The 25,047-nt window shown below is 40.3% G+C and overlaps 1 protein-coding gene across 3 annotated transcripts in view; it reads left to right on the forward strand.

Annotated features, from left to right (window-relative positions):
- COG3 (component of oligomeric golgi complex 3) overlaps positions 1-25,047 on the forward strand; it is a 58,833-nt gene that overhangs the window by 25,155 nt on the left and 8,631 nt on the right. For all 3 annotated transcript variants that reach the window (XM_027116234.1, XM_027116233.1, XM_027116235.1), the window contains 7 exons: positions 1,248-1,359; positions 5,527-5,651; positions 8,817-8,906; positions 12,531-12,651; positions 15,419-15,507; positions 15,617-15,751; positions 21,368-21,443. In XM_027116234.1, the coding sequence (XP_026972035.1) occupies positions 1,248-1,359; positions 5,527-5,651; positions 8,817-8,906; positions 12,531-12,651; positions 15,419-15,507; positions 15,617-15,751; positions 21,368-21,443 (748 nt within the window). The remainder of the gene's footprint in view (positions 1-1,247; positions 1,360-5,526; positions 5,652-8,816; positions 8,907-12,530; positions 12,652-15,418; positions 15,508-15,616; positions 15,752-21,367; positions 21,444-25,047) is intronic.

Genomic DNA, 25,047 nt, shown 5'->3' on the forward strand with positions numbered 1-25,047 from the left:
TTTTTTTTTTTTTTTTTTTTGTGGTATGCGGGCCTCTCACTGTTGTGGCCTCTCCCGTTGCGGAGCACAGGCTCCGGATGCACAGGCTCAGCGGCCATGGCTCACGGGCCCAGCCGCTCCGCGGCATGTGGGATCTTCCCGGACCGGGGCACGAAACCGTGTACCCTGCATCGGCAGGCAGACTCTCAACCACTGCGCCACCAGGGAAGCCCGACCTCTTGTTTTAAGTGTACTGCTTCCAGTAAATCTATTTGCTTTGTTTTTCTTTTGGTGAAGGTCAGGGATTTAAGGTGATCTGGCTGTGACATCTGTGTGCCATTTAGGGATTAGCTATACTTTCTGGTTTCTGTTTGCAGAATGAAAGGACGGGCCTGACTGATACAGAGCCTGTCTCCTAAACAGTTCTCTGGCTATTCTTTTTGGCAGTAGGTGGGTGTCTGTTAGGCCAGGGGTCCCCAACCCATCCATGGCCTGTTAGGAACCAGGCCGCACAGCAGGAGGTGAGTGGCGGGTGAGCAAGCGAAGCCTCATCTGTATTTACAGCTGCTCCCCATCTCTCGCATTACTGCCTGATCCACCCTCCCCCGCATCTGTGGAAAAAGTGTCTTCCACGAAACTGGTCCCTGGTGCCAAAAGGTTGGGGACTGCTGTGTTAGGCCTTCATTTCTGTATATTTCCACCTTTATAACCAATGTAAATAAGTAGGATTTTCATTGCCAACTTAGTAGTTAGTGACCTGTGTATATTTGATGATATTCTTTAGATAGTGAAAAAGAGGTAAATAGTCTCAGTCCATAAGATAATTTTTAAAAATCTGCTTAAAAAATAACAAACTGTAGCTGTTCTCACATAAAGAGAAAACCTGTAGTTTGAGTTTGCCAACTCCTTGATAAAGGCATTTCTGACATCTAGGATGTACCCGGCCTTCAATATGAACACTGTGTTTCTAAATGTAAAATTGAAAATTAAGCTTCTAATCTGAGCCTTGCATATTTGGCTCTCTTCAGCAGGTACCTTGTAATCGTTCTGAAATTAGTGGTTCAGAAAAGGCTATGTGTGCCTTTATGAGAACAGAGACACTCTATACCAATTGAACTTTTTCATCTCCATGTGTTGTTTTGGCATAGTTCATTAGTTCGTTTATCCATTAATTAGTATATATTTTTTTACCTTATAGAAAGAATGTTCATATTGCTAAACACAGCTGAAAATTACACTTTAATGTTCCTTCTGATTTCTTTATACAGCAAATTGCACAGAGTTTAAAAGATGAGCAGAAGAAGGTGCCACCTTCAGAAGCTTTGTTTTCAGATGTTCAGTTAGAAGAAGCAGAGCCTCCTAATAATCTAACAAAATCTGGTATGTCATGATGTTTTAACTTCCAGCTTTTATTCATTCATTTAATAAACTTTTATTGAGGACTTGTCATGTCTCAGGCAAGAAAAACAGCTTGTGCCTTTGAGGAGCCCGCACTTTAGCAGGGGGAGATTGGCAAGCCACAGGTGTAATTCAGGGATGACAGGATAAAGGTAGGCACAGGGCACTCTTGGACCACGGGAAAAGGGCATCAGAATTGTGAAGGGGGATGAACTTTGAGTGCAGGAAGGCTGATTCAGTGAGAGGTGTGGAATCTGAAAGCTGTAGTGTTGATGAGTATGAGAGAGTCAGGTGAAATAAGGTTGTTTTAAGATAGAATCGCATGGAGGACGGCATATAGGAATGGAAGACCATGGTTGCTTTGGGGATGTCAGGTGGTTTGCTGAGTTTGGGTACCGGTTCCTGCAGGAAGGAGCAGGCAAAACGGGCCAGCTTGTGATAGGTGTCAGGTGATAATCTCATGAAATTCTACCTAATTTTACCATCAGATTTGCATTTTTAAAAATGTATTGAGTGCCTAGGACTCGGGTAAAAAAATTGACAGAAACGTATGGGATAGCTTGGACTAGGGTACCTGTTAGGCAAGGAACAAAATTGTCCAAGAGTCACCCTGGATAACTGATGAGTTATCTAGACAACAGGCTAGATGAGAAGTAGGGCACCCCTTCTCCTCACCCCTCAGCTGTAAGAGTGACACTCAGACTCAGCTCCATGTGGGACTGACTGGGAGTCGGGGGTACTGTAACTCCATGGGCTTTAAAGAGCCCCAGCTGCCCCCAAATCCCCAGGCTTAGTGCATCATCAGTTTATTCTGAGTCAGCTCTGTAACAGTTGACACCCCAAATCCAGACTGCCCAACAGCCTCAGTATTCCCCATCTGACAAAGGTGTTTTATCACGCCTGCCCTATAGGAAGAGAGACCATAGGGAGCTGAAATTTCCTCCTCTGGAATAGAACCCATGCCGTGTCCTAATACACATCTTGGTCTGGTTAGCCGCCTGAAGAGTCACTGGAGAGACTAGAGTACATTTCTGTCTTACCAACCCTGGCCTTGTACCTTTCCCCAGTAAAGCTTATTCGTTAACTCATGCCTGACATTACATTAAGGTGTTGTTGGTAGAGCTGTGGAGACTGGTTAGGATGTTGTTGTGTTTTTCCATCTGAAAGGTAAAGGTGGTTTGAACCAGGGCGTTGATGGGGGGGGAATGGAGAGAAGTGTATAGACGAGGGATATAGTTAGAAGTGTGAACCAGTAGAATTTGGTGACGCACTAGATATGGGGGCTAAGGAAGATTGAGTAAGGTCCATGTGGAACAACCGAGAGATCTGTATTAAATGGATCTAGAGTTATGCTGTCCAATACGGGAGCCATAGAGCGTGTGAAATGTGGCTAGTCCGAATGTGCTGTGTGTAAATACGCAACAAATTTCAAAGACTTAGTATGAAATAAAGAATAAAAAGTATCTTATTAGTAATTTTTATATTGATTTTATGTTAAAATAATGAGATTTTTGATCTGTTAGGTTAAATAAAATATATTCAAAGTAGTTCCACTAGTTTTACCTTTTTTAATGTGGCGTTTTAATGTGTCACATTTATGATTCACATAAGAGTCCTCTTGGACAGCACTAGCTCTAGAGCTATAAAGGGGCAGCTGATTCAGAGGTAAAGAGTGAGGACCCTTGATGCTTCGGACTTGTATGAGATCAGCCAGGACAGAGAGTAGAGTGACAGTAACAGAAGTCTGGGGAGAGAGTCTTAGGAGCAGATGGAGGGAGGGGGTGCGCTGGGCCGACAGGGGAAGGACAGCCAGAGGGGTCAGAGGGTGTGATTAAGCCAGAGGAGGAGGGGTCGGCAGAGTGATTTGAGTAAAGAGGTGAGAAATAGGAAATGGGAGGATATCGTGGTTAGAGGGTGGGATGCTGAGTTTTCATGATTAAGAGGTGGAATAGTTTGGAGTATAAGAAGGTCTGTAGAAAGCAATTCTGAAAGAAAGTCATAAGAAACTGTGTCTGGAGTAGGGGGTGCAGGGATGGAAGTGAAGGTCTTTGGAGTTGAGACGGGCAAGGATAACCATATGGGTCATCCCTAAGGTTGTCAACGCTGTTCAGAATAGACATGGAATTTGGGATGGGAAGCAAGGCTCTGAGTCTGGTGGCAAGGGGAGCAAAAAAGAAAAGAACGAGTGTAATCACTTCTCCTGCTTCCAGGGTATGTCAGAAGTGAGAAAATGAGATTGCTCTGAAGTGAGGCCTTCATGTGATGTGATGTTCATGTCATGGGAGTAGTGTCAGGTCAAGTTGGTGGAGGGCCCACGGTGTGAGGAGGCCGACGATGAGTGTCTTCAGAACGCATGGGCCTTGTTCTCTGCATGGAGAAGTGAGGGCAGCGGCAGGCTTGCAGAGGGAGGGTGGTGGGGGCCCACGGCGGGAGCCGATGCAGAAGCCCTGCTACCGGGTTTGCTCAGCTCTTCAGAAGAGGCAGCCAGTAGGCACCTTACCTGGCGACTTGCTGTGTAAATAAACTCTCCCCAGTCAGCTATTTTAGCTATTAACTCTTCTTCTCAGGAGAGTGAAAAAATGAACAAGTAGGTTGACTTCTGACTTTGAACTACATAAATACATTTATTGCACTAAACTTTAATTTGGGAGTACCCTTTTGGCTCTTTATTTTGAAGGAGGAATCCCGCAGATATCCTCATTCTTAGCACAACTAAGGATACTTAACCTCCTGAGTATTCCGTGATATAATTTGTCCAGTTTATTCTTTTTCCTTAAGAAATTTTTTTATAACGTAGGTATCTTAGTTTAAAGTAAGGCCTTATGGAAGAGCTTTTTAAAATTCTACAAGTATTATATGCTTTTGAAAAACAACTAAGCTTACCGAACCATGAAGTGAAAGCACCAGCCCTCAGCATTGCCCTCTGCCCTTTCCTGCATAAATCCACTCTGCAAGCACCAGTTCTCCTTCTGAGCATATGCAGATCTAGCTCTTTTTAAATTTTTAAAAATTTTGGCCACACCACATGGCCTGTGGGGTCTTGGTTCCCCTCACCAGGGATCAAACCTGGGCCCCCTGCAGTGGAAGCACAGAGTCCTAATCACTGGACTGCCAGGGGAATTCCCTCTAGCTCTTTTTTTAAAAAAGGAATTCTGTTTTGCTTGGCTTTACTTTTCTTCTTTTATTATTAAAAAAATTTCAAATAAACAATGTTGCAATGAACCCCTGTGCCCACCACCCAGATTCAATACTTAAGATTTTATCGTATTATGTATATATTTTTGCTAATCATTTTAAAGTAAGTTATTGTCATCATTGCCACTTTACCTTTGAGTATTTCAGCACCTCTCCAAAAAAAAAAAAGGGCATCTTTCACAGAACCAGAAACCATCATTGCACTAAAAAATTTAGTAATGTTTCCTGATGTGCTCTAATATCCAGTCCATATTTCAGTATCCCCTCTTGTCCCAAAGTATGGTCCCAGCTGCACTTTCCTGGCTCGTGTGAACTCTGGTCCCTCCACCAGAGTGATGGTGCATCCGTTACAGACGTGTCTCTGCTCAGGCACCGCCCCCCATGCTCCTCCTCATGCTTGCTGGGGCTACCTTTTGGGTGGGGCGGGTGGGGGGAAGGGCACTCAGCTCTGGTCACTTGGGAATTACATACACTAAGTAGGCCTATAAGTGACGGAGTTGAGCACATGGAAGGCAGGCTGTCAGGCAGACCGGCTTCGATTAATCTTCCTGCTTAACGTGCTTTGTTTTCTTGTCACTCCCCCACCTCCCGCTTGCCTCCACGTGACGGCATCTAGACCTGTCTCCTTTTTATTGGCTGCATGGTGTTCTGCAGTATGTGTATACTGCTCATGTAGTCCATGAAGATTATCGATCACAGTTCGGAGAGAGCAACTTGGGCTGAATGCGTGAGGCTGGAGTGTACATGTGTGTGTAGTCACGTGCGTTCTCAGTGTGTTAAATCTCACCTGTCACTGATTTAGGTTCCCTTTGGCATTCTCGATGAAAGGCGAGGCTAGAGAAAATGGATACCTCCAGCCATTGATAGCTAGTGAGAACTAACAGTTTATAATTGCTATGCAAATAAGACAGACCTCCGTGTGTGAAATGTCTTCTTCTCCATTTGGGATTTTAGGTTCAACCGAATCTCTCAGTCCTAGAGCACAGACCACAATTTCTCCAGCAGATCTTCATGGAATGTGGTATCCTACAGTTCGACGAACTCTCGTCTGTCTCTCCAAATTGTACAGATGTATAGATGTACGTGTGTAAATTCTTATATCTTTACTGTAAATTGCGTGCTCTTTCACTTAAAATATTTGTTTAATTTAAATTTTAAGATCTTGATATAATATATTTTGTTTGGTATTAGATGAGAATAATAAGATTTTTAGATACAGAGATAACTTTAAGATCAATCTAATTTAGAGATTCTTTTTTTTCTTTGCGGTACACGGGCCTCTCACTGTTGTGGCCTCTCCTGTTGTGGAGCACAGGCTCCGGACGCGCAGGCTCAGCGGCCATGGCTCACGGGCCCAGCCGCTCCGCGGCATGTGGGATCTTCCTGGACCGGGGCACGAACCCGTGTCCCCTGCATCGGCAGGCGGACTCTCAACCACTGCGCCACCAGGGAAGCCCCCTAATTTAGAGATTCTTAACCTGAGCATTCTGTAGACCCTCAGAATCCTCTGATGCAGGGGTCCCCAGCCCCCGGGCCATGGACCGGGACTGGTACCTGTCCGTGGCCTGTTAGAAACGGGGCCGCACAGCAGGAGGTTGAGCGGGCCAGCAAGTGAAGCTTCATCTGCCGCTCTCCATCGCTCCCATTACTGCCTGAACCACCAACCCCCGATCCCATCCGTGGAAAAAGTGTCTTCCACGAAACCGGTCCCTGGTGCCAAAAAGGTTGGGGACCGCTGCTCTAATGGGCTTTGGGTAGTCTGTGAACACCTTGAAGTTGTGTGTAAAATTTTGTCTGTATGTTTGTATTTGTGTCTTTCTGAGGAAAAGACCTATAGCTTTTATCGTTTCTTATAGGCGTCTATGGCTACAAATAACATTTAAAACTACTGATTAATTCATCTGTCTTAGTTTATAGATGAAGAAAAAGAGATGCAGAAAGGTTATGTCCAGTGTCACATAGGTATAATATACATTTAGTACTAAATGCAACTACTTTAGTTTTGCACTCAATTTAAATCAGCTTCCTTAACAAGTAGTTGTCGGACTACATGTTTCTAACCCTGGACTAATTTTAATTATTTGCTAAAATTAGCAGTACCCTTTTAGTTTTTTTAGCCCCAGCTTATACTGTGCATTTATTTTAGGTAACATTTATTTTAAGCATTCCAGTTTAATGATATGAGTATCAATCCCTGAATGATCAGATTTGTCTACATTCATTTATTGTCAGTGTTAAACCCAAAATAGTTTATAAAAATCAGTGATTTTAATTCACTTTTATATGTTTGTTTGTTTTGTTTTGTTTTTTTGGCCATGCCGCACGGCTTGTGGGATCCTAGTTCCCCGACCAGGGGTTGAACACGGGCCACAGCAGTGAGAGCACGGAGTCCTAACCACTGGACTGCCAGGGAATTCCCTAATTCACTTTTAAAAAATTAATTTGATTGTTACAACTGAAACAGCATATAGAGAGAAGTGATTAAATATAATGGTCATGTAATGAACTGTCCAGATGCCACTGTTTCTTAAGAATATGGTTCAGAAGGGTACATGTATATCTCCGCCCACTCTGAGATGCGCTGTACCTCAGAGTCCTCGGGCCTGAGCAAAGTTGCACAGTTGACTCATTCGTTCATTAGAGTGCTCACGACTTGGTGTCTGTTTTAAACTGCATCGTTACTGGAGTTTGTGCTTGGAGATTTTGAAATTCAACCAGAAAGTGCCTTTTGCTCAGTTCTGGGACTTTTAGGGGTGAGGCCAGATCACCTCTGCAGAATTAGATGTCTCAGCCTTCTGCCCAGCTGCTGAGATCTCTTCCAGAGGGGGGTTTGGACATTGGCAATTTTTCTTCCCCAGGTCCCCCCAGGAGGTGTATTGAATGATGGTGTTAGGTTGGGATTCAGAAACTTCCTACAGTGGAGCCAGGATCCCAAGGGAAATAATGCAGAGCCACATTCCACATAGAACCCATTGTCATCACAGACCCTGGTGAAGCCTCTTAGGTGCTTAACAGGAATTTGAGCCAAACAGGAGGTGGGCCCAAGGACGTCACTCTGCCTGTCTGCCCTAGGCCTGCCCATTACATTTTCACCTAGCTTACATCCAAATCTTCTCCCTCTCTATCTTACCAATCAAAGGTGAGGAGAGACAAATCCAATGAAAACCCCATCAAGGCTGAGCAGGAGAGAGGGCCTCAGTCTAAGCTGCGCATATTCGGTCTTCCTAGCAAGAGGCAGCCCTCATCTCTTCTTACTATACAGTAGCCTCACGAGAAACAGAAGTTAGGGAAGCGGAACAAAAAGAGAATAAAGCATCAGGTATGAGCCCAGAGCCCAGAACAGGGCCTAATAATAAAAATTTTGCTCCTACCCATCCATCAGTTCCAAGGGAACTGACAGGAGTCCCTTCTGAGACCAACATCCCACACCTCTAGGAAGATATAGAAATGGCAGAATTAAATTAATCATGCTTCACATTCTATTTTGTAACCTGATTTTGTTTTTACTTAATTATGTTTTATAAGAATTGCACCACCTCCTATTTAGCATTCTTTGATTTCATGCACAGTGTTCTATAATTTAGATTTACTAGTATTTTATTTGTCAGCCTCCTATCATTGAACATTTAAGTTATTTCCAGGTTTTTTTGCTGTTTTAAATAATATTGTGATGAAGAGCCATGTGCATGAATCTTAGAATACAGTACTGATTTTACTTGGGGTACATTTTTAGAAGTGGATTTACTGAGGCTTTTTTTTTTTTTTTTGGCCGTGCTACGTGGCATGCGGGATCTTAGTTCCCTGACCAGGGAGTGAAAGCTCTGAGTCCTAACCACTGGACTGCCAGGGAATTCCTACCGAGGCCTTGTTATAAAGTTGGTTTTATGTATCTAAAAAACAGCCTGTAACATGAGATCATGCTGGAGTGAGGGCTCCATGAGGTCAGAATCACATCTGCCTTGTGAACCTACCACTGTACTTCCAGCATCTAGCACAGAGCTGCATGAAATAGGTGCTCAGGAAATATTGTGGAAGGTTCACATGAGTGTTTTGGGAGATGCAAATTAGGAAACTATGTGCTGGTCTAGAAAGGTTGCATGGGAATAGGAAACTCCAGGAGGAATACTGGTAGTAATAAATTAATCCGTCAGATGAGGGCAAGCAGGCTGTACTCAGAGCCTATGATTTTCCTTTTTTCTGTTTTTGAAGTGCTGCAAGGTGATGTTTCTCTTTTATTTCACCAGAGGGCAGTATTCCAAGGATTATCACAAGAAGCCTTGGCGGCCTGCGTTCAGTCGTTACTTGGAGCATCAGAGTCTATCAGCAAAAAGAAGGTTTGATGGAGTGTTAGATGAAATCTTATCGCCTATAGTAATATTGTGGGATGCAGCATTAATTTACAGGCACAGAAATTTAAAGCCATTTTGGCAGTAGGATTTGTTTAATATGATTTAATTTTGAGGCCCTTTGAGAGAAGCTAGTACTTCACTTTAGTGCTCAATAAAGACTGCTCTATATGAGAGTGCCAGCTTTGCTAAAGTGCCAGAAGTGATACTTAGGTTATAAATTCTATAGGATGAAGGTTTCTTGTTCTAGCCTTAGCAACTGGGAGGTACTGGACTGCTGTTTCCTCGAAATACCAAAACAGTGTTTTCAAGGAAATGTAGCAATTTATAATCATCCCTGCAATGACATTTTAAAGAGTTGAATGGCCTCACTTGGAGGGAATCAGCCAGTCAGTTTGGAAGACAGGCAGTTGTGGCCCGTGGGTTATGTGACTAGAAGTAGTTGCCATGATTTTGTAACTTAAGAGTTTTTAATCGAGAAGAAGGGGTCTGGGGCTGAAGGCTGTTGACGTGTGCTTCTCCCACGGCCCCTGAGACTTTTTTCAGAAGGTCTTGTTCGGAGTGCTGCTCTACCTTGCTCTCCACTTAGAATACCTGTTGCCACCTACAGGGAGGAAGCTGTCTGGGGTGTGTCCAGCCAGAATTTCATAGCTGCTGGGAGTTTTCAAACCTGTGAACCTTTCTGGACTTCCAGGTTTATAAACTTGGTTTCTAACTTCAAGACTTTAGATAAATTAAAACCAAAAAACAGAAATCTCACAAAAGAATTTGGGACCATAGAAAAGCTCTATCTTTGTGACCACCATATGCTCCCATTCATGAAATCGAGAGTTGAAATGAAATTTTGACAGGGGGACTAGAAGAGAATGAAAAGTTAAGTTATAGACAGACAGGTTGAAGTTTAAAAAGTATTTCCAAGTCTGAGCTCTCACATTTTTTTATGGTATGGTAGGTAGAATTAGGAAACGCTTGTCTAATATTAGGGAAATGGTTAAGTAAATTGTGGTATATTCCATATAGTGGAATATTACACAGACATTAAATTTAAAAAAATGAAATAATAAAATTTAACTTAAATATGTTAAGGCAAAAAAAAGCACAGGATACAAATCAGATATACACTATGACTTTATGTAATGAACATATGTGTTAAAAAAAAAAGTAACGGTGAAAGTTTTTGGGTGACTATAGATGATTTTTTCTTTCTTTTCCTTACACTTCCTTTACTTTCCACATTTTTTACAGTGAGTATGTATTTCTTAGATTATCAGAGGAAAAAAATGACCTAATTGAAAAAAAAAATTCATATACTTATGTCCTCTTGTACCACTGTCCTCTTTTTAAAGGGGGGAGTGAAAAGCCTTTTGATTGTTCAGTCTTTTGCCCTCATTGCCTGTAAGGCTATTCTCTTTTATTAACTCAGTTTCCTTCATATTATAAGGTGCTTAAGTATGTATGAGGAAGCCCTCAATTTGGTAAGAATTAGCTAATTTATTTTCATGACTGAGTTTATGCTTTTTGCCTTTCAACTTTTAAAAAAGTGGTCAATGAAAATGGCTTAATGTCTTAGAGAATTTCTTAGGGCAAGAAATTCTTCTTACATACTTAAATCGAGTACCTAGTATATCAGTAAACTAGCACAAAACTGGATCACAACAGCTTCAGTAAATTCAATCTATATTATACCATTTTCTCCATTGGAGCTGTTAGTTCTTTTGAAAATAGAGCAAGCATTCAAAATGTGTAGCTTTTCCTACTTAGCTAATGTTCTGTGTCCCAGAGCACAAAGTGAGTTTCCATCAAATAAATCGTACTTATATGTTGATTCTGTGTTTATTTAGGAGGGAGGGAGGCAGGGAGAGAGAACAGAGAAGAGTCACTTTAATAACCTCTTTAAAGTGTATAGAGGCACACCTCATCTCATTGTGCTTCGCTTCATTGCACTTCACAGACACTGCAGGGTTTTTTTGTTCTTTACAAATTGAAGGTTTGTGGCGACCCTGCATTGCACAAGTCTATTGGCACCATTTTTCCAACAGCATATGCTTATTTAGTGTGTCTGTATCACATTTAGTTAAGTCTCTCAATATTTCAGATTTCATTACTATATTATGGTGATCTGTGATCTTTGATGTTACTACTGCAAAAAGGTTACGACTTGTTGAAGGCTCAGACGATAGTTATTTAAAAATACTTTATCGCTAAAGATGGTTAGCATTTTTAGCAATAAAGTATTTTAAAATTAAGTTATGTACATTGTTTTTTTAGACAATGCTATTGCACACATAATAGACTACAGTATGGTGTAAATGTAACTTTTTTTTAAAAAAATAAATGTATTTTTGGCTGCATTGGGTGTTCGTTGCTGCACGTGGGCTTTCTCTGGTTGTGGTGAGCAGGGGCTACTGTTAGTTGTGGTGCATGGGCTTCTCATTGCAGTGGCTTCTCTTGTTGCGGAGCACGGGCTGTAGGTGTACGGGCTCAGGAGTTGTGGCTCACGGGCTCTAGAGTGCAGGCTCAGTAGTTGTGGTGCACGGGCTTAGTTGCTCTGCGGCATGTGGGATCTTCCCGGGCCAGGGCTCGAACCCGTGTCCCCTGCATTGGCAGGTGGATTCTTAACCACTGCGCCACCAGGGAAGCCCTAAATGTAACTTTTATATGCACTGGGAAACCAAAAAACTTCATGTGACTAGCTTTGTTGTGATAATTACTTTATTGCAGTGGTCTGGAAGCAAACCCGTAATGTCTCTGAGGTATGCCTATATTGCTTACTGAAGGACAACTTTATTCTTTTCCTAATGCAGTATAATTTCATTAAAAATATTTTCAAAGTAAGATTGCGTCTTGAGTAGCAGCAAGAAGGAGCAAACATAGCCTAGCTCTTCTTAATATACAGACTCTTTTCTGAAATGAGGGCCATGATTATTCACTATTTTGGGACTGGGTCGGAGCTTGAGAACTAAGCTTGATTCACAAGACTCTTATGGATGAGTCCTGAGAGGGTAGAAGGAAATGCAGGGCCTCTCCGGGGTGTAGGTAGTCAGTGCTCTGTTGCTGGCTGGATAATCCAAAATGGTAACCCCAAATCATTTTGCATTTGGAGGCTCCTTTTGTACTTCTATATAAATATGAGTATTTCTGATACTCTGTGTATTGAAACCACTCTGACCAAACAGTGAAAGCCAGGCTCCTGAGAGAAACTAGGAAGCCCTGGGAGATCAGAGTCGTGCTCGTACTTGGAGCTTTTAATTCCTGCTCTGTGCTGATACTGGACCACGTGGTTTCTTCTATTTCTGCACCAGGTTAGAGTAGATTTGCCTTCTCTTTCTAAATGCGTTGCTTTACAACCTTTTTGTGTGATTTACTTCCTTGGGTTTACTAAATAGAACAGGTGATAGAGTTAGTAAGAGTTTGAAGCAAGATTTTTCCAGATAATTCTAACATGGAAATATGGGAAGAGTTCATCGCACAACAAAGGAGTATTGGTACCATATAGTTAGGCTAAGGGCCATAGACCTAGATAGATGAATGTTGATTAATAACATATGTTTTATGTGCGCCTATTTTTATTTCATCTGTGATAATATCCATTTTTCTGTCTTTTCAATTTAGACTCAGATTGATGGACAGCTTTTCTTAATAAAGCACCTTTTGATTCTCCGTGAACAGATCGCTCCATTTCACACTGAATTCACCATTAAGGAAATTTCCCTGGACCTCAAGAAAACTAGAGGTACTCCGTTGTCCTGGCTGGCACAGTTGGGTGTGCTGGACCTGATGTGTCAGCACAGGTTATAGGTTTGTCGTATGTTCATCTGCAATTTGCATGCATGCTCTGCTTGCTAGGCGTGTTGCCTGTCAGCATCCTAGCTACATCTAACTCACTGGATCTTCTTTATGGAGAGAGCTATATCTGAGCATCTCAGCTTGCAAAAGAGGATTACCTCTCTTAGACTCTGCCACATATTACCATAACCAGTTAAAAAGTGAAAAATCACTATAATAAGTACCTAAGAGTGTCAGCTAATTGGAGTGATTTTAAACATTGCGTTGGGTTTGTTAGTTCATAGAAACTGAGACAGCCAGCTGGGTAAAATAGGAAGAGTACTTATCTAAGAGTCTGAGTCAGGTTCTGTGCCTGGCCCATCATTTCCTGGCTCTTGTGATCTTAAATGTGTGTTTTAGCTTCCCTACCCTGTGTAAAACAAGCAGAATCCGCTTGTCGAGATGCTGTCACCAGAGTATCAATATCATTAAGAGTGAAAATAAATGAAAATACATATTAAAGTGCTTTTGTAAGCTTAAGGTGCTTAAATAAACTCAAGTTGTATTATTATTAAATCAGCTGGTTGTTAAGTAATCATGTAGATAGGGCCTTTGAGTCGGTAATAGACATGGAATCATCTTGGGAAAGGTGATTCATCCATCCTGATGGTTTGTTTCTGACTGAATTAACAAGTGATGATTTCTAAAAGCTCAGAGTAGTTATTTTCTAAGATGTTGATCTTAAACAGTTAAGGATATACCATAAATATCCATCTCCTTTAATTACTTACAAATTTATCTAAACTTTATCTTTTCTTAACCATTTCCAAGAGAAGTAAGCTCTAACACCTTACGCCGTCTCTTTATGGAATGAATGAATTTCTCGCTTATGTATTGGGGGAATTGAGAAAATTCATAGCCATTCAAATTACTTTCTGTATTCTGTGGTTTAGAGGAACTCCACATAATAGGATTTCCAAGAGGAGCAGGTTCTTACTTTCCTAATGACTGTGTTTATAAGATAGCGGACTTGATTTAACTCACCTGAGAGCCAAATCGTCTCATCATGAGTCATATTAAAACAGCTTATTCTTTTTCTCTTCCTAATGCACTCTCCTTTTCACCACAGGGAATACCTTTTGGTTCTGGTGACATTTATTTATTTATTTATTTTTGGCTGCATTGGGTCTTCGTTGCTGCACACGGGCTTCCTCCAGTTGTGGCGAGCGGGGGCTACTCTTTTTTGTGGTGCGTGGCCTTCTCACTGCGGTGGCTTCTCTCTTGTGGAGCATGGGCTCTAGGCACGTGGGCTTCAGTAGGTGTGGCTGGCAGGCTCTAGAGCACAGGCTCAGTAGTTGTGGCGCATGGCCTTAGTTGCTCCACGGCATGTGGGATCTTCCTGGACCAGGGCTTGAGCCCGCGTCCCCTGCATTGGCAGGCGGATTCCCAACCACTGCGCCACCAGGGAAGCCCTCTGCTGGTATTTAGATAGTAAGCCTGTATGTTATTCATATACTTTGTAATTTTGTTTTTAAACAGCAGCCAGATTTTCTGGCTTTTGCCCTTACAGAATGCATAATTTTTTTAGTTTATTCTCATCGGAGGCTGCCATCACGCAGCCATTCTGGTTGATTTCCTGCTTTCCTTTCAGTGTGAGGTGTGGAAATAGTGCCTTAACCTTGAGGAATGCCAGGCGCTGATAGTCCTTACTTTATTTAAGTAATGGGACGAAGCAGGGCTGATCTATTTTCTTTCGTATTTTTTCTAATTCATAATTTGTTGCTGCTTCGTTCTACTACAGATCCACTGAGGTGTGAGAAAATGAAATACTCTAAAATTTTGGCAAATTTTGGTATAAAGTATGTTTTCCCTAAAACCTTATGAGGGTTATGTAATCCTGCCATATGATCACCTGCAGTTGTTCAGGTTTCTTACAGAAAAGGCAGCAGAAACAAAGAGTCATTTACTAAAGCTTTACTCTGAATCTGATAGAGAGGTGTGTTGTTTGTGTTTTGTTTTCCCAGTAAGATCAGGATCAAGGCAGGGAGTACAGTCTGGTGTGTTCTTGTAAAACCAGGGTTGGAAGCATTTCATGCTTTGCTTTCTCCAGCCTGCCAAGGCAAAGCAAAGAAATGATCTTTTCTGACTATCACTTAATAATACTTGCTATCTTTACTTTTAAGCCTCTAACCTCTCATGACTAACGTTATACCTTATTGCATTTGAACATCAATGAGACCTATTTGTACTTTGCATAGACTCTAATTAGTCTGGAGGTTAAGGGGTAAATATGTCCTTTTGGTGTTTTTCTTCTGGCTGACACATTAGTTTATTCTCTGCTTCAAATGAATAAATTTCTGTGCCAGCCAGATCTTAAACAAAGGAAGCTGGGTAAGTATATGAATTTTTCTTTAAAAACCTATTTAGCATCATAAAAGTAAAGCAGTGAAATTTTAAGGTATTGATTACCATTTATCCTTTTTCTTTTTTTCTATAAATGAATAATTGTGATCAATAGTCATTTTGCAATTCTGAGTTCTAGAAGATAATTGTGTGTGAGTGCTGTAGCCGTTGTTGGCATTAACCTTATCCACTCGTGGAGGTGACTTGGTGGAAATGACACCCCTCTTGCTCTGTGGTAATAGAGAACTAGTGTATGTTTACACACTGAAATAGGAACTTGGCTTCTTGTTGAAACTGTACATGTTCACTGGATGAGTAATTTTGTTTCACAGATGCAGCATTTAAAATCCTGAATCCTATGACTGTTCCAAGATTTTTTAGGCTGAATAGCAACAATGCCTTGATAGAGTTCTTGTTGGAGGTGAGAAGGAGTCTGTTTTCTTGGTGGTGGGAGATAAACGATATTCTTCACATGTCTGGTAATTTCTAGGCACATAAAAACAGGAGGAAACTGTCATCTTCTCTTTAAGGGTACTCCTGAGATAAGAGAACATTATCTTGACTCTAAAAAAGATGTAGACCGTCATCTGAAATCGGCCTGTGAGCAGTTTATTCAGCAACAGACCAAGCTGTTCGTAGAGCAGCTGGAGGAGTTCCTGACAAAGGTATAGACCTTGGTGCATATTGGGTAATTGTGAATTCTTCCCTAGATTGCATTTTGTTCTTTTTGTTTGTTTGTTTTTTTAATAGAAATCCATTTTTAATTTAATTAATTAATTAATTAATTTTTGGCTGTGTTGGGTCTTCAGTGCTGCGTGTGGGCTTTTTCTAGTTGTGGTGAGCAGGGGCTACTCTTCGTCGCGGTGCGTGGGCTTCTCATTGCGGTGGCTTCTCTTGTTGCGGAGCACGGGCTCTAGGCACGCGGGCTTCAGTGGTTGCGGCACGCGGACTCAGTAGTTGTGGCTCACGGGCTCTAGAGAGCAAGTTCAACAGTTGTGGCGCACGGGCTTAGTTGCTCCGAGGCATGTGGGATCTTCCGGGACCAGGGATCGAACCCGTGTCCCTTGCATTGTCAGGCAGATTCTTAACCAATGCACCACCAGGGAAGCCCCTAGGTTGCATTTTGAATTACCCTCTTATGAAAACCTTGGCAGAAGGAAACAGTAGGGGCTTCCCTGGTGGTGCATTGGTTAAGAATCTGCCTGACAATGCAAGGGACACGGGTTCGATCCCTGGTCCCGGAAGATCCCACATGCCGCGGAGCAACTAAGCCCGTGTGCCACAACTACTGAACTTGCTCTCTAGAGCCCGTGAGCCACAACTACTGAGTCCGCGTGCCGCAACTACTGAAGCCTGCGCGCCTAGAGCCCGTGCTCTGCACTGAGAAGCCACCACCATGAGAAACCCGCGCACCGTGACGAAGAGTAGCCCCCGCTCGCCGCAACTAGAGAAAGCCTGCACACAGCAGCAAAGACCCAACACAGCCAAAAATAAATAAATAAAATAAATAAATTTATTTAAAAAAAAAGAAAAAGGAGACAGTAAACCCATGTCTTAATGATTCTGTCTAAGAAATCACCGTGTTTCCTATTATGGAAGCTTTTTGGTTTGGACTTTTAGGTATGCTTGCAGAGTTTTTCAGTTTTAAGAGAAAGTGTGCAAATATTGCAAAGTTAGTTATAGCAGACCTCTGGTTAGCTCTGTTCTCTTTATCCACATTGTAGGGACCTGCATGTGGTCTGGGACTCTCACTTTTCCTGGATTAGGACCTGCATGGCAGTAATCACAGTCCTGTCTATCAGGGTTTCCTGTTACTTAAATGGGTGATTTATTTTCCTGTTTGTTTTACATGCTATTTTTCCCTTTCATTTTGTGTAGATAATTGAGAATTGAAGATTTTATATCATTGTATTGTTAATTACCAGACATATGGATTTATAATAATCTGTCTGTTTCTCTGTCTCCTAGCTAGAATCCATCAACTGGCAAATGCCAGCAAAGGCAAAATCAGATCATGGCAGTTATGACTTTTCCTGTTGCAACATAATCATTTTTTAAAAAAACCTAAGTGTTGTTACTAAGGACTTACCTCATAAAGATGTTTAAGGAGTCTTGAAGTGAACTTTCATTTATTAAGCCTCTACTGTCTGTCCAGACTTGTGTTAGAGGACATTAAAAAAGAATAAAAATATGATAGCCCTCTCTCTCAAATTTACTTATCTAAGTCTTAACTGGGGAGACATTGGTAACTTGTTGCTGGGTCCTGTGATAAAGACAGAAGATATTAGTTTTTGAAAGTAAGAAATGATACCAAAAAAGCAAATATAGAAATGTTAAACTATTATTTATCATTGAGGTATATTACTTGTTTAGTGGCTTTTAGCCCATTCATCGAGTATTTGGAATGTGTGTGTGTGTGTTTTTCCCCACCACAGAAATATAAAAGGAGGGTGGTGTAAATGTTTTCTCCCAGGTTTTTGATTAAAAAAAAAATGGTGCAAGTATGGATATTTTGTAGGTTACAAACCAGTCATCATAGTTTTTACTGAAATTGTCCTCATGGAAAACTAGTTTGTAGATTGTAGTATTTTGGGGAGAGCACCCACATTAATACTGGTGGGAAATACTGTAGATGAATATTTTGCAATAACAGAGCAGCAGAACGAATCTTCTGATATAAGCAAGTTGGTTATAATGAAATCTGCCATTAAAGGGTTTTTTCTAGAAAAGCACAGTTTTCCTAGAAGTCAAGAGAATGAAAATTCACTGATGGTAGTTGTCCAAGTTGACCTTAGTATAAATTTGGTAAATCTGGTATAACTCTGGGCATTTGGAAGATTCTGGACACTACGAACATTCTTTAAAAATTAGAGGTTTATGTAGAAAATACGTATTCCAAGTCTGAATTATGTAATGGCCCTCCATGGACATGCTGCACGTCTATAGCAAGGACCCCTGTAGAGCTGTTCATGCACCTCTTTTTATACTCCTCTCAGTATGGGACTGGGCGAGGGAAAGGCCCTGCCCCTGATCACTGAGAAGCCGTTCTCCCTCACCCGCCTCTATCTGCTCACTCTATGTTGACCTTACTCAGATTATTCACAGTTGCCTCATGTTTCCTTTTACAACCCTGGTCTCTCACTGCTCCTTACTGTTCAGTGAGAATCTTTAGTAGATACTATGGCTTAGAGGACCCGGCATCCCTTTTATGTTATCTTATTCCAAATTTAGGTTTCTTCCCCTGTCCTGTTGGCATAGAGTGGGTCAGAGGTAAAGATATATACGCACACACACGCACAAGCACGCACACGTGCATTGTAAGCACTAGAGTTCATACAGATGTACGTGATCATTTAAGACGTTATTTCTTAGAGTTTGTGGACCAAACATTTTTCACGTTTCACCGGGTCAATGTTACTAGTATTCTGAATAGCAGAGACAGAGTAAATGATTTTAAAACCTTAAAATAATTTTCTTTAAAGGTAATTGTGCAAGTGCAGAATCTTATACCCCTTTTATTTCAGTTGGCATTGTAAGGCAGCCAGTTCTTGTACCTTGATAAATGATCACAGGAAAAGCAGTATCCATAGATGCAGAAAGGAAACAGTATTTCATCTTTCATTTGGATGTATGCTTGTAGGTCTCAGTATTTGCCATTTGGATGTAAGCTTCATCAACAAAATGTCCTCAGCTTGTTTCTAAGTTTGGACTGATTTTTAAAATAGATATAGGTTTGCCTAATAAAACAAGCTGTGAGAGTGTATAGAGAACGCTCTTAGGTTGTTAGAAGACTTGTTTATTGAGTGTGAAGACTCCAGGTGTGATTCTGGTCCCCTTTCACCTGTTGTAAATTGGCTTTTTTGTTTATGTAGCTCCTTCCTTGAGCTCTCTTTTTTGAGATGCAGTTAATGAAATTTCTTGAGAACAATAAAATTTAAAATTTTATTTTATAAAATAATGAAATTTCTTGAGCACAAGAAAATGGTTCTAGAAGAACTATTGCCTTGTTTCTTGCTCCTTGAAAAATAATCTTTTCTCTCAGTATTTGAATGGCCCTAGGGAGTGTAATACTGTTCTCTAAGTGTTGGGGGTGGCGGTTCATATCAAAACATTTGGGTCAGTTATTTTCTAAAACTAAAAAACTATCGATACTTTTTTTATGTCCTAGAATTTTATTGTACTGAATATTGCTTGAAACAAACTCTTAAGTAGGGCTTGGAATCGTCTTGGGTGTAGTAGAAAGAGCATAGCATTTTGAGGCAGGAAAGCTGAGCTCTGCACCTCCTGACTGGGATGGTAGTGGTCACTTAGCTTCTCCAAGCCTCAGTTTCTAATCTCTACAGTGGAGATAGCTATTGCATCCTTCCTCCCTACTTAAGGTTATTATGGGGACCGAAAGATGATTTTATATATATAAACATACTTTGTCAGTGCTTGAAGAAGTGTTATTTTATAGTAAAATGTGACAGATTTGCAGTGAAGATTTTGCTTTTGCAAAAAATCTGAATGAAAGCATTTTAAAGGAAGTATAATTTCGTGTTTATAGCTAAGCTAAAAGTGTTTCCCCTCGTGGGACCAGTTTATGCTAAAAACTCAGACTTGTATTCCTCTCAAGCAGTTTGCTAAAGTATTGCAAGTTTATTCTTAATGTTCCCTCTGAAGTGTTATTAATTTCCTCAGCAACACTACAAATTAATTTTTTTTCCTCAGCATAGTGTATGTAATAGAATTTGACCTATAAATTTAATTTCTGTTCACAAGGAGTTATAACCTAATGGGAAATCAAGATGGAAAATATGTAAACATTAAGATGTATACAGCAATGTCATTATGAGACAATGGGTCTATCTTCATCCTATAGGGTTTTAAAAAAGATGGGGCTAATTGGGGAAAACTTCTGAAGAAAATTTTCCTTGAGGTTTAACTTAAAGATAAGTATATTATCTAGGTAGTAAATAGAGATGAGTATACAAGTTTGTATTTGCTTTTAGTATAAAAATAGTTATATACAATATATGTCTTTATGAAATTGGTTAAATTCTGGAACAATCAGTGGCATAACAGCCAGCCATTACTATTAAAGCATAACAATTAGATACAGAAAAATGTCCAGGATTTAGATTTAAGTGGAGAAAAAAGTTTTTCGAGCACTGTGTTCCTACTTTTGTAAATGTAGACACATTAGCATGTTTATATATTTACGTTGGGAAATATTTGGGATAATATACACTAAACATGAACATGTTTTTCTTTAGCATTGTCTAACCTATAATCGTATGTATGACTCACTTTTAAAAGCTGCATCTCACAATAAAAAGTAAAGACGTAGAGAGGAATTGAGTGACAGTGGAAAGGGGTGATTTTATCTACATGGCAACATGAGCAAAGGCCTAGAGTTGTCCAGGAATATGAACTCGGTAGAAATAGAGAGAGGGCTGGAGAGGCCTGAGTTAACATTATATCCTGTCTGTGCCCACCCTCTGCCTAAATATTTGTGTGGCCTTCTTTATGAGAAGTCTAAAAAGTTGGTGTTCAGGTTTTTCTAATGAGACTATCTGCTGAGGCCAAGGTCATGGCCTGGACCGTTGGCACCTAGCAGTCCATTTTTTACAGATGTTTTGTGCATTTCTGTCCTTCACGTTCCCTAGCTGCAGCCTAGCCGCACCGTAATTTGCCATCTTAAGAACATTCTTGTCCGAAAGCTAAATGTATGGTTTTGCTTCTCTGTACTGATGCTGAGAGGTGAATAGAGGGTGGGCATCCAATTCTTGTACCTAGAACACTGGCTAGTCAAATGTGCTTTTTGATGCTATCTGAAAATCTTTTTTTTTAAATAACATTCTCTCTGCCTGTAACGAAGGAAAGGACCCTCTAGGTATATAAAAGATTTTGTCCAACTGCTGTGACATTTTTCTAATAACATACGGTAGTAATTTAATGTTAACCTAACAGTCCACTGAAAGAGAGGACTGTTTTGTGTTGACGTTTCTCTCGGTCTTCATTTTTGTCTTCCTACCCTGAAATGTTTCAGGCTGAATGCCTCAGGACATTGGTATGGTTTTCTTTTTGCAAAACAGTGTATGCCTCGAAATCACAGAAGTTTTGCTAAAATATTTTATTGGTTGTAAAGGACTATGAGATATGATGCATTTTCTTTTAGGGCTGCACATTTGATTATCATTATGCTTTCATATGTTCAAATGGTGTATATTATGAGAGCAGAACTAGTTTAATTTGTCATCAGTGAAATGAAACTTTTTTCCTTTTGTCCCCTCTACTAGGTTTCAGCACTAAACACAATGGCCAGTCAGGGAGGACCCAAGTATACTCTCTCTCAGCAGCCTTGGGCTCAACCAGGTACCCACGTTTTACTGTTTGGGATTTCTTTTTTTAGGATGTCAGTTAATTTGCATTTATATAGCCGCGCTCCAACAGCTTGAAGTTGGTTTCCTACTCCTGCTGTGGTTTAGGTTAACGCAAGATTCATTTTGGAGCTGACAGGTCTTAATTGAGCCAACACGACTTGCATTTCAACAAGCATCCCAAGAAAGGAAGAATTAAAAAATATATACACACACACACACACACACACACACATGCATACATACATCAATACATACATATACACACACACACACAGTTAAAAATAAAATATGGCTTAGATGGAAATGCTTTGAGTGTGATGGTTTCTGTACACTTGATTTTCATTGTCTTAGAGTGAAAATACTGTGTTTGGTAGTATGAAATTAATGGAGAGAATGCTACTGTTTCCAAGTATTATATGAAGAAATGTTGGACATTACATTTTAAGCAAGTTACATCCTCTTTAATGTTTTAGAGTGTTTGAAAAAAATTATAAAACTGTGGTGTCATTTAAGAGTTGACAGGCTCTATCACTGATTGGCAGAAGTGCTGGAGATGTTTCCAGTCTTAACTCTTTCCTAAATGTAAATTTTTTTGTGCTAGGTGTTTTTTTTCCCTCTTTAACATTAGACATTGAAAATCACGACTAGTTTTGTGGGTTATTTTTGGTCCATGTTGTGACATTTTAAGTTGTCATTAAACCAGAATAAATCATTTTGTTAGATTGATACTTCTGGCCATTCCCTGGCCCATATTGTGATAGAGATCCTTTGAAACTAAGAAGGGCAAGATGCCGAAAGAATCAGTGTTTTAATTATGGGTGAGCTGTGTCCAAGTTGGTAGGAAGCTTTTTGCTCATAGTGAGAGAGATTCAAAGAATGATTCTGGTTTAGCATCCATAAAAAATTGACTGTCTACAGGCACCCAAAACTGGAATTAGGTTTTTAACGTGATTGGTTGCCCATAATGAAAGAATGCATGTCTGTCAGGTATTTATTTCTTTTGGGAAAAAGAATTGAGGCCATTCTAAAATTTTCAGTTATTTTTATTAGTGCCTCAGGTTAACTTGAAGTTGAAGTAGAACAAAGAAGTTGTAAGAGTAGCTATGTATCTCCTAGGAAGATTTGTAAGCATAGAGAATTATCACTGGTATTTGAATGGAAGGCAGGATTTTATTTCAAAAATTTGTCATGTGAACTTTGATGATGTCAATATAGATTTGCATTGATTTGCTTTATTTTGCAAATAAACTTTGTGACATGCTTTAGGCCTTTTGCTTACTGTGATGGAGACAGAGAATATTATACTGGCTTTATTATTTTAAACCTTTGTGTTGTATATGAGATTGAAATCTTTGCCATCTTACTAAAGGACAGAGAGCATCCTTCATGCAGTAGTATATTCTGTCAAGAGACAGAAAACCAGAGTCTTTTACTGACAATACTGGAAATTCTAACCACAGTGAGCCTGGTGGTAATCACTTGTTCTGACCCCTCAGGGTCAGGAGCAGGCTTGTCAGGCTGTAACTCAGCACTGATTCTAGAAGGAATTCTAATCATCTTTGGATTAATTGGGCTATTGGCTCAAGGTTTGTCATTTACAGAGCTTATTTAGAAATAGGACCTGATTTTATTTTGAATGTTAATGTAAATGAAATTCTTGGGTGCAATAAATCTCTCTTAAAATAGGTAGAAACCACCAAATTGTCGTAAGTATAGTTAGTACAGCTAAGCCCAGGGGCTTGATGCATAATTAATGTATTTTCTTTCCCCTTTGGGAAGATTCTCTTCTCAAAATAGGCGCTGTCATTTTCTCAAGTGGAGTCCTAATAGATCTCCTAGTGTTAGGTGTATTGTGCTCTTAAGTATTACTAGAATTGTCATTAGTAAAGCAGGAGTAGATGAAAGGAAACCGACAGAAAGACTAGATGAAATAGGGCTTGCTGTTTTGTCATTTAAAACATTTTGTTTCTTTCTAAGTGAGGAGATCCTGGCAAATGGAGCAGTGACACTTCAGTTTACCTAGTTGTTGTATCTTCCGTCTCATTTAGCCTCAAGGAGCTATGGAGTTGCTTTTTCTTGATCTGTAATACGAGAAGCCCACACTTAAATGTCAAAGATTTTTAAGTCTTTGGGGTGGGAGCACCAGGGACAGTCTAGAAACTTATCTTGGGCCCCCAGAACCCGGGGTTAGTGGTTCATGCAGACTTGATCACCTTCTTGGGGTCATTCCGTGCTAAACTCACGAGACTGATTTACAGTTAGGATGCCAGTTTGTTAATTACTCTGGGAAATATACCTTTTTAAGAATTAGGATACTTTATTTACAAGGCTCCACATAAAACTGGGCTCTGAAGACTGACCAGTGATCCCTGAAGTGTGTTAGTGAGTATAGGACCAGAGCCCGTGGAATTCATTGTCTCAAAGGAGCTTTCATCTGTCTATGAAAAATAAGGGATTCTTGGATTGTTTGTTCTTTCTTCTTGAGAGCACTGGCAGTTTCTCACCCTGCTCTTACACAACCCTCCTCAATTAAAAAAATTTTTTTAACATGGTATAAAATTTGAACCGTGGAAAGGTATAAAATGAGAAATCTATTCTCCACCTCTAAACTAGTTCTCTCAAAGGTAACCACTATTAATGGCGGCTTTCCCAAAATTATGTGTATTCTAGCATATATGGACTTGAAACGTGTTATACAAATAAGATTATACTATTGTTACCTGAAAAAACGGGTTTGCCTCTTGGTGGGTATTGAGCCAAAAGACACAACCAAGGCAAAGAGTGGGAGGAGGAAGGATTTATTACTTGCAGCGAGGAAGGAGAACACCGGGGGTCTTTCCCAGAGCAGTGTCTCCCCGAATGGCAAAATTGGGGAAATTTAAGCTGAGGGTACATGTATTCATGAAGGGGCTTGAAGAGAGGAGAATTCAGCATTGAACCGGGGCAATGGTTGACAGAATCCAAGCTTTAGTTAATTGAAGTCACGGTGGTCAATGGCATCGTTCCATCCTCCACCCGAATGGGGGCCTTCGTTCCTGCAGAGCTCAAAGACGTGCATCCGATTGTTCTCTGTATCCCTTGAGGAGGAGCTAGGGCTGTTTCATTACCGGCCTATTGTTTCTTATTACTTTTCCTGTGTTCTTACATTCCCTCACTTCCCTTAAGGTCATCAATTACTGAGACCTGTTAAAGGACAAGCATTGTGGCCAGGCTGAGATCACAGAATGGTTTAGGCCAAAATGGCTTCTCTTACATTAAGAAAGCCAGTCCTGGTGTTCCTTCTTCAGGGGCCTCTTACCCTATCTGCTTACAAAATATCCCTTACTTTTTTTTTTCTTTTTTTTTAAACCACTTATTCTGTATCTTGGAGCCCTTTCTATACCAGCATATCCAGCTCTACCCATTCTATTTAACGTGTAGAATATATCACTAAAGCATAATTTCTTTAATAATTCTATTAATAGATATTTAAATTATTTTTAGTTTGTTTTTCCTTACACTCTTAATAAACACACATATCTTGGTATTTTGTAAATATGTCCATAAGGCAAATTTCTAGCAGTAGAAATGTTAAGTGAAAGAGTGTGTATATTTTC

The sequence above is a fragment of the Aethalodelphis obliquidens genome, unplaced genomic scaffold, assembly GCF_003676395.1.
Source record: "Aethalodelphis obliquidens isolate GAN/ISIS:26980383/991018 unplaced genomic scaffold, ASM367639v1 scaffold16, whole genome shotgun sequence".
In the NCBI taxonomy this organism is placed as follows: domain Eukaryota; kingdom Metazoa; phylum Chordata; class Mammalia; order Artiodactyla; family Delphinidae; genus Aethalodelphis; species Aethalodelphis obliquidens.